Source organism: Spermophilus citellus, assembly GCF_964194105.1.
Source record: "Spermophilus citellus genome assembly, chromosome: 3".
NCBI classification, from domain to species: domain Eukaryota; kingdom Metazoa; phylum Chordata; class Mammalia; order Rodentia; family Sciuridae; genus Spermophilus; species Spermophilus citellus.
Window position 1 is genome coordinate 176,562,669 of NC_138184.1, and position 14,246 is coordinate 176,576,914.

A 14,246-nucleotide genomic window follows, 5' to 3' on the forward strand; every position below is an offset into this window, starting at 1 on the left:
TGGTCTTGAACTCACCAGCTCAAGTGATCCTTCCACCTCAGCCTCCTGAGTGTCTGGGCCTACTGGCCAGAGCCACCACACCCAGCTAGTTCTTAACTTCCTTGGGTCAAGAAAGTCTTTGAAAATCTGTTGAAAGCTGTTGAGTCATACCTCAGAAAAACACGCATGCTTGCATGGTGTTGACTAGGGAATTTACACTGAGGAGTACTGTTTCCAGGAGCCGAAAGATGAGTCATATTCTGTATTTTCAATATGGGTAACTGACAGTGTCCAGAAGGTCCATATTTTGAAGCCTCTTCTTCATTTACCTCAAAACATTGAAACTCAGGTGATAATCCTTCCTTTGATGTTCATCTTAATCATGTATTAGTTTTTGCAAGATTTATCCCAGCATGTACTTACCCACAGAAGACAACACACTGATGAGGTAGAATAGATCTGACTGCCCCTCACCCTTGAGTCTTGATTCCTGTCTAGTCCAGCTTATTCCCTCCCTGATTGTCCAGGTGCATGAGAAAAAATAAAGAACCAGAGGGGCCACCTGAACACTTGACTTTGTGAAATATGTACACAGAACATGTACCTAAATCTACAAGTAAATTATGAACACTCTAACCATCACCCACTGAGTACTCCTAAATACTTTCTAGAAATCCAAAGTCTTATTAATACACAAAACCAACCACTCCTCCTCTCCTCCCCGCCCCCCACACCCCATGAGAGCACCTGTGCTAGACTGTGGAGCGTGGATTCACACAACCTAGGAATCAAGGTCAGCCCTCCCAGCTGGTGCTGCTCTCCGGAAAAGAATACCACAGGGGCTGCCCCGCCCCTGACCTCACCACCCGCCTTAGTAATTGGGGGGTGAGTGAAGATCTGGGTGGCCCCTGTGTGACAGCCAGTAACACACTCAGCCCTCCAGGTTCGGGAAAGGGAAAGAACGCGGCAGGGAAAGGATTTCTTTCCCGGTAGGGTCCGTGGGGAAAGGCCGCAGTCCTTGTGTCCTTCCTTTTGACCAAGGTGTCTCTGTTGCTCCATAAATAAAACGTCTCACCGACTTCTGTCTGTGCTATAAAGGCTGCGGAGCGGCTGTCCCCGGGCATTCCGGGCTGAGCGCAGGAGCGAAGCAGGTGAGTTCACCGCTGAAGACTACCTCACTCCGCCCCGCCCTCGCACAACTCCCTGGGACGAGACTAGTCTAGGGGCAGCTGCGGGCGGGCAGGGGGCAGTACAGCCTTCTTTCTGAGAAGCTGAGAGTAAGGGGATTAGAAAACAAGACGTGGGGTCCTCCTCCTCTACCCCGCAGGAGAGCTGGGACCTATCGTTGGAATTTGCCTGCAGCGTAGGCAACCTCTGGACCTCAGGAGCATATCTTGGGGGTCCCACGCCCTGCTTGGTGCAGCCCTCCCACTACGTGCCTGGAACAGTGCCCTGGGTCTGGTACAGGAAGGGAGGGCGCTTTTCCCCTGGCAAGCTCTTGAGGCCCCTATCCGAAGGGTGGTTTGTAGAGATTTCAGGACGCGGACAGCGCCCCAGCTGCCCGAGGCGGCGACTTGTTCCAAATCTGGAAGCCCTCAGAATAAGGATCCCTCTCTTCAGAGTGGGGCAGTCCCCGGCAGTAGGTGCAGGCCACGGGACACGAAGGTGCTCAGGTGCCCCACTCCAGGTTGGCCGTGTGTGCCGTGGAACTGCGTGTCACTGGCGCGGAGGGCTGCAGGACGCAGACCAGGCTCGCCACGGTCAGCCACAACAGGTGGCGCCCAGAGGCAGCTAACAGATGCTAACAGCCTGTTTCTTGCTCTTCAACTCCGATTGTCCTCCCTTGCCGCTTCTCCTCCCTCTTGGTTGTCCTCGGGTTCGCAGGTCATGGCAGCGCCGGGCAGCAGGTCGGATCCGCGGCAGCTACCAGAGTACAGCTGCAGCTACGTGGTGTCGCGGCCGGTCTACAACGAGCTCGCCTTCCAGCAACAGCACGAGCGGCGCCTGCAGGAGCGCAGGACTCTGCGGGAGAGCCTGGCCAAGAGCTGCAGGTAGTTGGCCAGAGGCGTGGAGAGAAGTGGAGCGGGGCGTCTGGGTGTGCGGGGTGGGGGACTCCCGCCCTACCCGCGGCACTGCCCGGCGCTTCTCTGAGAGACTTGATTCTGAGTCTCACCACCACAATGCCACCTTCCCTTGTCCGACGGTGGCTCCATCAGTCTCCCGCCAGGAATCACTGTAACTCTTGCCTGGGGAAACTCGCCTTCGGAGGGAGTGGATTCCCGGAGCCCCATCTCTTTTTTCTTGATGAAACCTGGAGTGTACCTTGAGGTACTGTGGGTCTCTGTGTTGCCTTCTTTTGAAGGAAGCATGAGGAAAGAAGGGAAGAAAACGGCTCATTTAAAGGAAATGGTGGATAAACCCACCACCAGGCCAGGAGTCCTTGAAACCCTCAAGAGAATGCGGGCTTGATACCATTTAGTTAGAGACCTGGATGAAAGAAAACAGCTCCAAGTGGTGTACTCCAATTACTTCACCAGGAGACAGGGGGGACCCCTACAGAGAACCACCTTGTCTCTAAGCCCAAATGTGCCACACAGAATTAGAAAATCCAAACATGAAGAACTTAGAAAACAGTCAACTAATTGCAAAATTTTCTTTTCTTTTTGTTTTACCCTTTTATTACGCAACACTTAAATTATATGGAAAGGTATAATAATCCCCCCTGCGAAGTTTTTACTCATCACCTAGCTTCAACAATGACCAACTCAGTTAATCTTATTTTACCTACAACAATTCCCTTACCCCTCCAATATTTTGAAGGAAATCCCACGTAGTATCTTTTTCAGTTACAGTTCTACCCTGACATCCATAGGAGATTGGCTCCAGGAATCTGGAAGATACCAAAATCTAAGGATGCTCAAGTCCCTTATATAAAATGGCTATAATATATATAAATTACTTGTTATACCGACATATGTAAATGCTGTGTAAATGGTTGTTATAGTGTGCTACTTAGGAAGTAAGAATCTACATATGTTCAATATAGACACAATTTTTCCCCCTGATTTTTGATCTGTGGTTGACTCAGAATGCATGGAAAAGGAGGGCCCACTGTATATATCTTTTAGTATGTACCTCTAATAACTCTTTAAAAATATAACCACAAGCCAGGTGTGGTGTCCCAGTCCAGTAATCCCAGAGACTTGGGAGTCTGACACAGGAAGATCACAAGTTTGAGGTCAGCTTCAGTAATTTAGGAAGGCCCTGTCTGGGTTTGGCTTGTGCCCCTCTGGGTTCATTTTCCAGAATGAAAAAAAATGCATAAAATTATATATAAAATATATATGTATAACTTATATGTAATGTATAATATATATATATATATATATATATATATATTCTTTCTATATATCCACATATTGTTATCTACCTAAAACCAATTCCTTAACATAAAAACATTGGCTCAGCATTAAACATTTCCAATTGTTTCATAAATGTTATAATTTTTAAAAACACAATTTTCTATTATGAGTCAAATGTTTACCTATTATTGTTGATATTTTTCCTCTTATGTGTGTAGGTTGTTGAATTTAAAGTTGCTACAAGGTATACATTTATTATGTTAAGGTTTTCTTAACTGACTCCAAGCTTGTATTGCCAAAATATTCAGTGTGTTTATTTTTGTTTAAAGAAAAGAAGGCGGTACCTAGGTTAGAAGTCTAAAAATTAATCTCCACTTAGAGACTCCACATTGATCCCTTTTTGGCTGGACCAGAAAATGGGTTCTTGTGTAGGGATATTTTCTCACAGGATTAAAAAGGTGGAGGAGAGGAGGGGACATTTAATCCTGTGTTTCCTAGTACAGTGCACTTAAAAGGATAGCTACAATTCTTGGCAAAATCGTGGTAGCTCTCCAGTGCTAGTATTTTCCATAAATTATTTTTCTAAATGGTTATAAACATCAGAGGAGTTCATTCTATAATTCTAGGATTTATAATTGGTTATGACTGAAATTGAATTGGAAATCCAGCTTTCTCATTTTTTGACAGTTGTTCAAGAAAGAGAGCTTTTGGTGTGCTAAAGTCTCTCTTGCCCATCTTGGACTGGCTCCCCAAATACCGAATCAAGGAATGGCTGCTCAGTGATATCATTTCAGGAGTTAGTACTGGACTTGTGGGTACACTGCAAGGTAAGATGTTGGTGGGCTGGGTCTCAAGTAGTTGAGAGATACTGTCTCCTGCTGTAGTCCACAATGGCCTGGCCCCACTCCTTGTACCATGGCTCTGTACCAAATGCTTACTCCCTCTTCAAGGCCTACATCTTTCCTCTAGAGTCCCTCAGTGGGAAGATTCACCTCTTTTCTCCTCTTCCATTGAGTTCTTTTCCTGGGAAATGCTATAGCTTCTCTAGTTGTGTGGCTCCAACTTAGAAGCATATACCAAACAGTGGCTTTCCACATTTATAAACCACAACATTTTAAAATATTTATTTATTTTTTTTAGTTGTAGTTGAACACAATATCTTTATTTTGTTTATTTATTTTTATGTGGTACTGAGGATCAAACCCAGGTCCTCACATGTGCTAGGTGAGCACTCTACCGCTGAGCCACCATCCCAGCCCCTATAAACCACAACTTATAGTAATAAATATGCATTATATCAGAATCTATATAAACATCATTAAATTTTTGTGAAACAATGTTTATTCTCACTGTATTAATACCTTCTAATATGTCCTATTCTAGTCTGGTTTTTAAAAATTATTATTTTAGCTCATTAAATTATTATACATTTTACACATGGATGTTCACCTGTAGTGTGAAAATTGGTTTAAAGGAAATTAAAAACAAAGTGTCTTAGCTTGGACATACATGAGTATTCCACCCCCCTTTTATCCATCCTCTTATTTTAATCTTCTGGAAAAATGTTCCAACACAGGTGAGATTTTTTTGTTTTATTTTGGAACTTGATTTATTCCATAATATTTCCATAAGCATTTTAGAAATCTGTTGCATAGTTTGTGTGTAACAGTATAGATATTCTCCTCTGCCCCTCATCCTCACGATCTTGTTTCAGTACTACTGGCACCACTACCCTGTCCAATCCCTCAAAGCCTCCAAGTCATGGAAAAGAAGTCTCATTATTTATTATAATTTTATGGATCACCTAGGATGTACACTGACAAGAATAAGATGTGCCACCTGTTTTCAAGGGGTTCATAGTTTAGTGGAGAAGTGGAGGCTCACAATTTAGTGTGCTAAAGGCTGTGGCAGAGGCAACATTGCCTGCTAATGGGGTGCCATCGAGGAGCCCACAACCCAATCAGGGGATTGGGAATGGCTTCCTGGAACTTGAGTTCTCAAAGCTGTTTCCCTGAAGGTTAAGTCTGAGTCTCAGCTGATGGGAAGTAGTGGAGGGTATGGCTGTGTGTAGAAAGGTGGCTTGAAAACAGACTACTTTGAAGTTAGTAATACATGGTAAACAATATTGTGTTGAGTTAAAATTTGGTTATGGAGCACTCCAGATTATTCAGAGCAGGCCAGGTAGATTCCCACAGGGGAGAATGTTCTATTGGTCCCAATGTGGGGTCTCACTCCCAAAGCCATAGGAGGGAGAACAGAATGGGGCATTGCTCTATGCAGCTGGCTCTAATGACTGTGACAAAGCAACATCCAGTGCTCCTGGGAACAGGAACCATGCATGTCTAGTTCATGTTTGCTTAGCAGTTGGTTAGCAGTTCATGTTTGCCTAGCATAGAAATTGGTATATAATAGATGGCCCTATAAATATTTAGTGAAGAGGATTGAATTGTTGATAACTAATTGTCTTTATATATGAAAATAGTAGTTCAAGCTCCAGGTCTCCTGAGTTTTCATAGACAAGTATTTAGTCTATGGATTAATTTTATTTAGTATGTATTAGAAACTATACAAAGGACTTTGCCTAGTTATCTCATTTAATCCTCACACCAACCCTGCAAGGTAGGTACTATTATCATCTCCTTTTTCAATAGATGAGAAATCTATTAAATCTTCCCCAAGTTCAGGGAGCTGCAAGTGGTAGAGCTGAATTTGAATTCAGAGTCTAATTTCTAAGATCTTAACTTGTACATTGTATGTTCTTTACTTTATATGTGGTTTTTCCAGAAACATTATCTTTATAAGATAACTTTCTGGGAGGGTAGTCTGGCTCATTCATATATTTGTTTATTATTCATTTGTGTAATCAATATTTGTAGACTAATTCTGTATGCCAGGTATTGAGCCATGAGATTCAGTGATTTATTAACAGGTACGGGTACTGACCTCATGGAGCTCCTTTCTAGTGGTAGTTCTGGGAATTAAATAATTAAGTGTATAAATAAAAAATATTTTATAGATTGTGACAACCATTTTGGTGGAGTTGAAATGCCAAAAATAGGAATTAATTTGGGAGGAAAGGTCTATTTTAGATACAATGGTCAAAAAAGGCCAAGTTGAAGAAGTAGAATTATAGACAGAGACCAGAAGAAGAGAAGGAGGCAGCCAGGTGCTGAGTAGGAGGAAGAGGGCACCAGGTAAAGATGCAAAATCCATGAAGGCAAAAAGTGCTTAGTTCTTTCCAGGGCCTGGGCTAGATCTGGGAGGAGCAGGAAAAATTCTGGTCTAGGTGGAGTACAGCTAGGGAGGGTGGGTAATGATGAGATAAGGTTAGGAAGGCCAGGGTTTAGGGCCAGGCAAGAGGGTCATTCACTCCCAGGGAGCCTCCTTAAATATTGTGCCCTAGGCTCCTCACTTGCTTCACCCCAAACCCAGCCCTTAGGATAGGTGATTCGGCTTGAACCAGATCAAGCAGAACATGGTGAGATCTGCAACATCTGAAGTATTTTTTTGCAGCAAGAACTCACCAGTCTAACTGATAAGTGCATATAAAAACCACTGACAACTCCTTGGTTGTTGACTTGTGCAACTGGGTGGATGGTTATGTCATTTATTAAAATGGCAAAGATTGCCAGGAGCAGTGGCTCATGCCTATAATCCCTGCGGCTCAGGAGGCTGAGGCCAAAGAATGGCAAATTCAAAGCTAGCCTCAGTGAACATGAGTTGCTGTCTCTAAATAAAATCTAATGTATGAAATATGATGTGTCAAGAGCTTTGTAATGTTTTGAACAACCAATAAAAAAAAGAAAAAAAAATACAAAATAGGGCTGGGGTATGTGGCTCAGTGGTTGAGTGCCCCAGAGTTCAATCCTCAGTACAGAAAACAAACAAACAAACAAAAAGGCAAAGACTGAGCCAGGCTTGGTGGTCATCCCAGCTACTCAGGAGAATCACAACTTCAAAGCCAGTCTTGGCAACTTAGGGAGACTCTGATTCAATGAAATTTTAAAAAGGGCTGGGGATGTAGCCCAGTGGTAGAATACATACCAATACATACAAAAACTGGCTGTGAAGCAGGTTTGGAATGACAAACCAAGGGTTTCCTTTTGGATGGTCTAGGTTTGAGATGCACACGAGACATCTAAATAGAGATTCCAAACAGAAGTTGGAACTCTTACAAGTATAAAGATCAAAGTTGAGGCCTGGGCTGAATGTGACATCACTTTAGAGGTGATATTTAAAGGAACAGGTGTCAGGACAGGCTGGGAATGTAGCTTAGTGGTAAAACACTTATGTAGCATGCACAAGGCCCTGGGTTCACTTCCTGGTACCTTAAAAAAAGGCGGTGGGGGGGGCGGAATTAAAGGAATGGAAATGTCTGCAATTACTTAGGAAAGAAGGGCTGATGGGGAGAAGAGGGCTGGTGTACTTAGAGGTCAGGAAAATGAGAAGGGATAAGAAACCACTTGAGGAAGTTGGACTCAGAAAGCTGGAGAAAAAGATACAATCAAAGGAATGAGGAACCAGAAGGAAAGAGAAAAGTTTAAAACAAAAAAGGATAAAGCTTCCCATGGAAATTCAGGACTGCTTTTAGCAAGTTTTGCTGTGAATTGGAGGGAGATAAAGAATACAGGTGGAGTGAAGGACAGATCTGCTTTCCTTTTAATACAAGAGCTACTAGAATTTATTTGTGAATTGGAAGGAATAACCTCATAGAAAGAAAGAGATCTGTGATTCAAGAAGTAAAGGAGAAATTTCTAGAAGCAAATTCATGAGAAGGAGGCAAATATGGATAGGTTGCTGGACAGAAGTGGGAATATTACTCTTTAAGGAGAAGGAGGAGATTTCCTCCATTTCAAAGGAAGATAGTTGGTTCAAAGTGTACAGATTCAGAGAGGCTTGAAATTCCGATGAAAAGCAACCTGGGAGCATCTCTCCTGGATTCCATGTTTTCAATGAAAAGGTAAGATGTGCCTCTTCTACTCTGGTGAAGAGAGAAATGGTCTTATTGAGGAAAGTAGGGGAGGTTTTAGAAGTTGTCTGAGAGAAAAGCACAATTCCTGAGGAATTGGCTCTCCAGGCAGTACCACATCCTAAGCACCTATTTCAAATTAAACATCAGCCTTCAGCTTGCAGAATAATTTCTCAATAATTAGCAAACTGCAGAAGATGACCCATTATCAGTTGCTTACTTTTTTTTTCCTTCCTGATGAAGGATAACTGCATCCAAAGGGCTTCTTTCTGTATTGAATCTGAAAGGTGGAACAAAAGAAAAGCAGTCTTTTCCATTCCAAACCATGGAGGTAATGTGTAGAAAGATATCCATGTTTCAACAGGGAAAGTGGCTGGATGAGAGAAGCAGGACTACCTACTATAGAAGACAACGTAAGAATACCTGCCAGGCCCTGAGTTCAGGATGTGTTTTGAGATGAATATAAAAGCACCTAAATGTCAGGAAAATGTTCTTCCTGTGTGATAAGGATTCCAGAAGACAGTGTGGACTGCCCTGCGGTGGCCAAGAATAGCAATTCCAGTTTGGCCAGGCCAGGCCAGCAGCCAGCAGGCTCCCCACACTCAGTCCCTGACGGCTGCCCACACCACCACCTCACCACCTCTGTGTCCTGAGTGGTCTGACTTCTTGGCTCACCTCCCATGGTTTGGCAGAGGTAGCAGAGGCCGTTCAGCCTGACTACAGAGGCTCACCTCACTCCCACCTTCGCTTCTACTATTGGATTATTTGTTCTTAGGTTGTTACGATTTTGAGTTCTGAATATTAATCCTCTGTCAGAAGAATAGTTGGCAAAGTTGTTTGCCCAATCGTAGGTTCTCTTTTACTCTGTAGATTGTTTCCTTTGCAATGAAGAAGTTTTTAATTTGATGTAATCTCCATTTGTCAGTTCTTGCTTTTGTTACCTGAGCTATTGGAGTTCTATTCAGGAAATTATTCCTGTGCCAATATCTTTAAATGTTTCCTGTAAGTTTTCTTCTAGCAGTTTCAAAGTTTCAGGTCTTACATTGAGGTCTCTTTGGTCCATTATGATTTGATTTTTGTACAAGTTGATAGATAAAGGTCAAGTTTCAATCTTCTACATGTGGATATCCACTTTCCCCAGTACCATTTCCTTGTAGAGATCTTTTGCCTCTTTGGTTAAGTTTACTACTCTTTGGGTTTTTGTTTTTCTTTTGAGGCTATTGTAAATCAGATTGCTTTCCTGTTTCTCAGTGAGTTCATTATTGGAATATAGAAAAGCTACTGATTTTTTAATGTTGATTTTGCATTCTGCTTCTTTGCTGAATTTGTTCATTAGTTCTTCTGGGGGTGTTGCTCTTTGGAAGAGAACTTGCCTAACATTGAGACCCTGAGTTCAATCCCCAATACCACAAAAAACAAATTTTAAAAATCCACCTTTGTTTCATTGATTCTTTGTATTGTTCTTTTAGTCTCTTTTCATTTATTTCTGCCTGATCTATACTATTTTTCCCTTCTTCTAGTTTTGGGTTTAGTTTTCCCTTGTTTTTCTAAGACTTTGAGATACATCATTAGGTTATTATTTGAGATATCTCTCTCTCTCTCTCTCTCTCTCTCTCTCTCTCTCTTTAATGTAGGCAATCATAGATATAAACTTCATTACTAGTACTGCTTTCACTGTATACCATAGTTTCTGGTAGATTGAGTTTCCATTTTCATTTTATTCTAGGAATTTTTAATTCCACCCCTCCCCAAGTTCTTCAATAACCTATTGTTCATTCAAAGTGTATTTTAAATTATTCATGTGTTTGTATAATTTCTGGAGTTTGTCTTGCTGTTGATTTATAGTTGCATTCCATTATCATCTGATAATATGCAAGAAGTTATTCCAATTTTTTAAAAAAATATTATGACTTATTTTATGTTCTAATATCTAATCTATTCTAGGAAAAGTTCCATGTGCTTATGAAAAGAATGTGTATCCCACAGCTATTGGATGGGATATTCTATAGATATCTCTTAATTCCATTTGATCCGTAACTCAATGTTTCTTTGTTGATTTTTTTTCTTTTTCTTTTATTAATCTGGATGTTCTGTTGATGATGTGAAGTTTTGAAGTCACCAACTATTATTTCATTGTGGCCCATCTCTCCCTTTATGTCTAGTAGTTTTTGTTTTATAACATTGGATTCTCTGATTCAGCATATATCTCTCTATATTTATAATCATTATATCTTCTTGGTACATCATTCCATGCTCTCCTGGACTTTTGAGTTTCTACAGAGAAATTAATTCTGATGGGTCTGCCTTTAAATGTGACTTTATGCTTCTCTTTTGCAGCTTTTAATATTATGTATTTGTTTTGTACTTTGTTTAACTATATCTTATGGAGACATTCTTTTCTGGTTATGTCTATCTGGGGTTCTTCTGACAGAGGATTAATATCCAGAATTCAAAAAGCTTAGGAATAAACAAAGGTGACAGAGTAAATGGCCTCTGCTGCCTCTTCTGGACCATGGGAGGTGAGCCAAGAAATAAGTAGTGTATACTGGTGCAGGAAGAAGCTATATAATCACAAATATCTATTGTGGGGAAAGCGGTGGGCAGTCCCCTCACAATGTACTGCTCGTGATTCTACTTAGTGTGACTTAGCTCCCAAGTGAAATCACACATAGCTGCTTATTCCCCTGGACTCTTACAGCTGGCTCTCCAAACCACAGTTTTGAAGGGTAAACTTTTGTTCCCTTATGCCTTGCAGTTCAGTTGTTGTTGTTGTTGTTGTGTGTGTGTGTGTGTGTGTGTGTGTGTGTGCACGCACACACTCCTAGAGATTTAACCCAGGTGAATTGGGCAAGTGCTAGATGCTTCTTTTGGGGAATGGGTACTGAGGATTGAACTCGGAGGTACTTGACCACTGAGCCACATCCCCAGCCCTATTTTGCATTTTATTTGGAGACAGGGTCTCACTGAGTTGCTTAGCACCTTGCTTTTGCTGAGGATAGCTTTTTGCTGAGGATGGCTTTGAACTTGTGATCCTCCTGTCCCAACCTCCTGAGTTCTGGGATTATAGGCATGCACCATCAGGTCCAGCTGTGCTATGTGCTTCTAATATGCAATTTTGGACCCTCCTTTGCTATCTACTTTCTATCTTTGACATTTACTTATTTAATAAACGTAGGAATTTGTTTCTTGTAGTTCTTGAGGGTAAGAAGTCTAACATGAGGGCCCCTGTAGTAGGTAAGAAGTCTAACATGAGGGCCCCTGTAGTTTCTGGTGAGGGACCACTGTGTCCTCACATAGTGGGAGGACTTGCCTTTTGGGTGTTTCCAAATGTTTAGTAGCACCTGCTTTAGCAGTTGATACCACCATCCTACACATCATAGGACCAACAAAGAGATTTCATAATTTAAATTAATGGCTTAGGTTTCTTTACAAACTGAATACTTTTAAAAGTTATTGTACCAAGTTCCTTTGTAATAAAGATGATTGCAATATACTTGAGTAGCAGGTGTTTCTAAACAGATATTGAAAAAGTCCCCATTTTTCCAGGCATACTAAAAACTACAGAGGGCTGGGGTTGTGGCTCAGTGGTAGAGCACTCACCTAGCATGTGCAAGGCGCTGGGTTCAATTCTCAGCACCACATAATAAATAAATAAATAAAATAAAAGGTATTGTGTCCAACTACAAATATATATATATATATATATATTTTAAACTACAGAGCCCAGTTTAGGGAAATGAAACACTTTGAGAAGAACTTGAAGAATGTCCATTAGAAACAGGTTGTGCTTTAATTCCCTCCTCCTTCCTTTATTGTCTTCCTTTTGAGGAGTCATCTTTTTATTCTAAATCCATGTTCCTAGAACTATTGGTTGTTGTAACTCCTTATTGTAATTTACCTATTAAAACGATTACACCAATAATACATATTTTTCTAGAATGCAAATTCCACAAGGCAGAGACCTCAGTAGTACCATACCTGATATGTGTATAATCAATAGTTGTTGAATGAATGAATACTTATGTAGAAAACTAGAAAATATATATATAAGGAACATGAAAAAAAATCACTTCTATAAACTGGAAGTCTTTTCTGATCCTACCATATAACCCATTCATATGTTAGTAACTATTGTACTAAACACAAAAATGCATATCTATATAAGAGTATACAAAATGCCCGGGACTAATAAGCACCAGATTCAGGATAATGTTTGCCTTTTGAGGATGGAGGGAGAAAAGGGAATGTGATTGAGGAAGAGGATACAGAGAGGTTCAGTGGTACTGTCAATAACATTTCTTAAGCTAGATTATAGATACATGAGTGTTTTAATATTCATTATCTTTTTGCATATCTGAATTTATATTAAAATATATATTTTAAACAAATAATTTAATAAGAGTGGGAACATGCCTTCACTATCAGTTTTTAATCTTTATTTTTCTCACTTTATAAAAAAATTTACTTCACAGTTTTCCATGTCCTGCTATACATCACATCAATTACATCTCATGGAATTACATGCATTCCCCCTGCCCACCCCACCCCCAAAATCAACAACTTAGAAATACCATAGATGAAGTATAATTTAACTAGCCATTTCCTATTTGAAGATATTCATTCAGAAAATAGTTTGAGTGCCTGTTGGCCAGATCATTTGGGTTGGGTTGCTATTACTGTTAAAAAAAAAAATTGTTATAGTCCTTTACTAACAACTCAGGGTCAAAAGACTTGACTCTCTCTTGTTGAGACTGAAGGGTGGGGAGGTACTATGGATTAAGCTATACTGACTGCCTAAGTATTTAACCAAGAAAAAGAATGTGTCATGATCCTCTTCCAACCCTCATATACACCGAAATGTTGATTTCTCTATAGCTTAACATTTGTGGGCCCACAGGCTGCTGGCATAGCCTACTGGTGGAATTGTTTTCCCTTACCAGGATAGAGTTATCTTGCCTGCTGCTAAGTACAATTGTCTTTTTTTTTTTTTTTTGGTTTTGCTTTGTATCTAACATCTGCTCCCCAAAAAGAAAAGAGAAGGGTAAATGCAACAGTGACTGAACATGGAGGGACAGTGAATGAACTCAGACAAAATTGTCCACATGCAAAAACTGGTCTGATCCTTCATTAAATATACTAAGATTTTTTTTTCTTAATTTTTTTTTTAGTTGTAGATGCCTTTATTTGATTTATTTATTTTCATGTGGTGCTGAGGACCGAACCCAGTGCCTCACATGTGCTAGGCAAGTGTTCTACCACTGAGCTACAGCCCCAGCCCTGAATTTACTAAGTTCTTAGTCAATATCTGACTTGATATGATCAGTCAATGATGGAAATACTGATCAAGTCTGTTCATTTGAGCAGGTAAGGCACATAGATGAAATCATTATTCTGATTTAAATCGTATGCTGCATGGTAGCCTAGGCACAGTCTATATGCAAGTAAAGAAACCACTCAGGACAGGCTGATGTTTTGAACCCCAAAATTGAGAGCATCAATGAAAAGTCTTACATATCTAAATATACTGTAACTTTTGTTTGTGAATTTAATCACTTTGAATGTAATTTCAGGAATGGCATATGCTTTGCTGGCTGCAGTTCCTATTGGATATGGCCTCTACTCTGCTTTTTTTCCTATCCTGACATACTTCATCTTTGGAACATCAAGACACATTTCAGTTGGTAAATTTTTTTTTTAATAATGGACACAATACCTTTATTTTATTTATTTATCTTTATGTGGTGCTGAGGATCAAACCCAGTGCCTCATACTTGCTAAGCAAGAACTCTACCACTGAGTTACAACCACAGCCCCTCAGTTGGTAAATATAAGCATATTTTATAATTGTCTTCATTCATGTTCAAAGTGTTTAGCTATATTATATGCATCAGTCTTCTTTATCTTTGTTAATACTTTCCAAGGAAATCAGGCTTTGA

At 40.6% G+C, this 14,246-nt stretch overlaps 1 protein-coding gene across 1 annotated transcript in view; it reads left to right on the plus strand.

Annotated features, from left to right (window-relative positions):
* Positions 1 to 1,866: 1,866 nt before the first annotated feature.
* Positions 1,867 to 14,246, plus strand: part of SLC26A4 (solute carrier family 26 member 4) — a gene marked incomplete at both ends in the record, with an annotated part of 58,781 nt that continues 46,401 nt past the window's right edge. The window contains 3 exons of the mRNA XM_081287295.1: positions 1,867 to 2,030; positions 4,029 to 4,168; positions 13,881 to 13,991. Coding sequence (XP_081143421.1) covers positions 1,867 to 2,030; positions 4,029 to 4,168; positions 13,881 to 13,991 — 415 coding nt within the window. The remainder of the gene's footprint in view (positions 2,031 to 4,028; positions 4,169 to 13,880; positions 13,992 to 14,246) is intronic.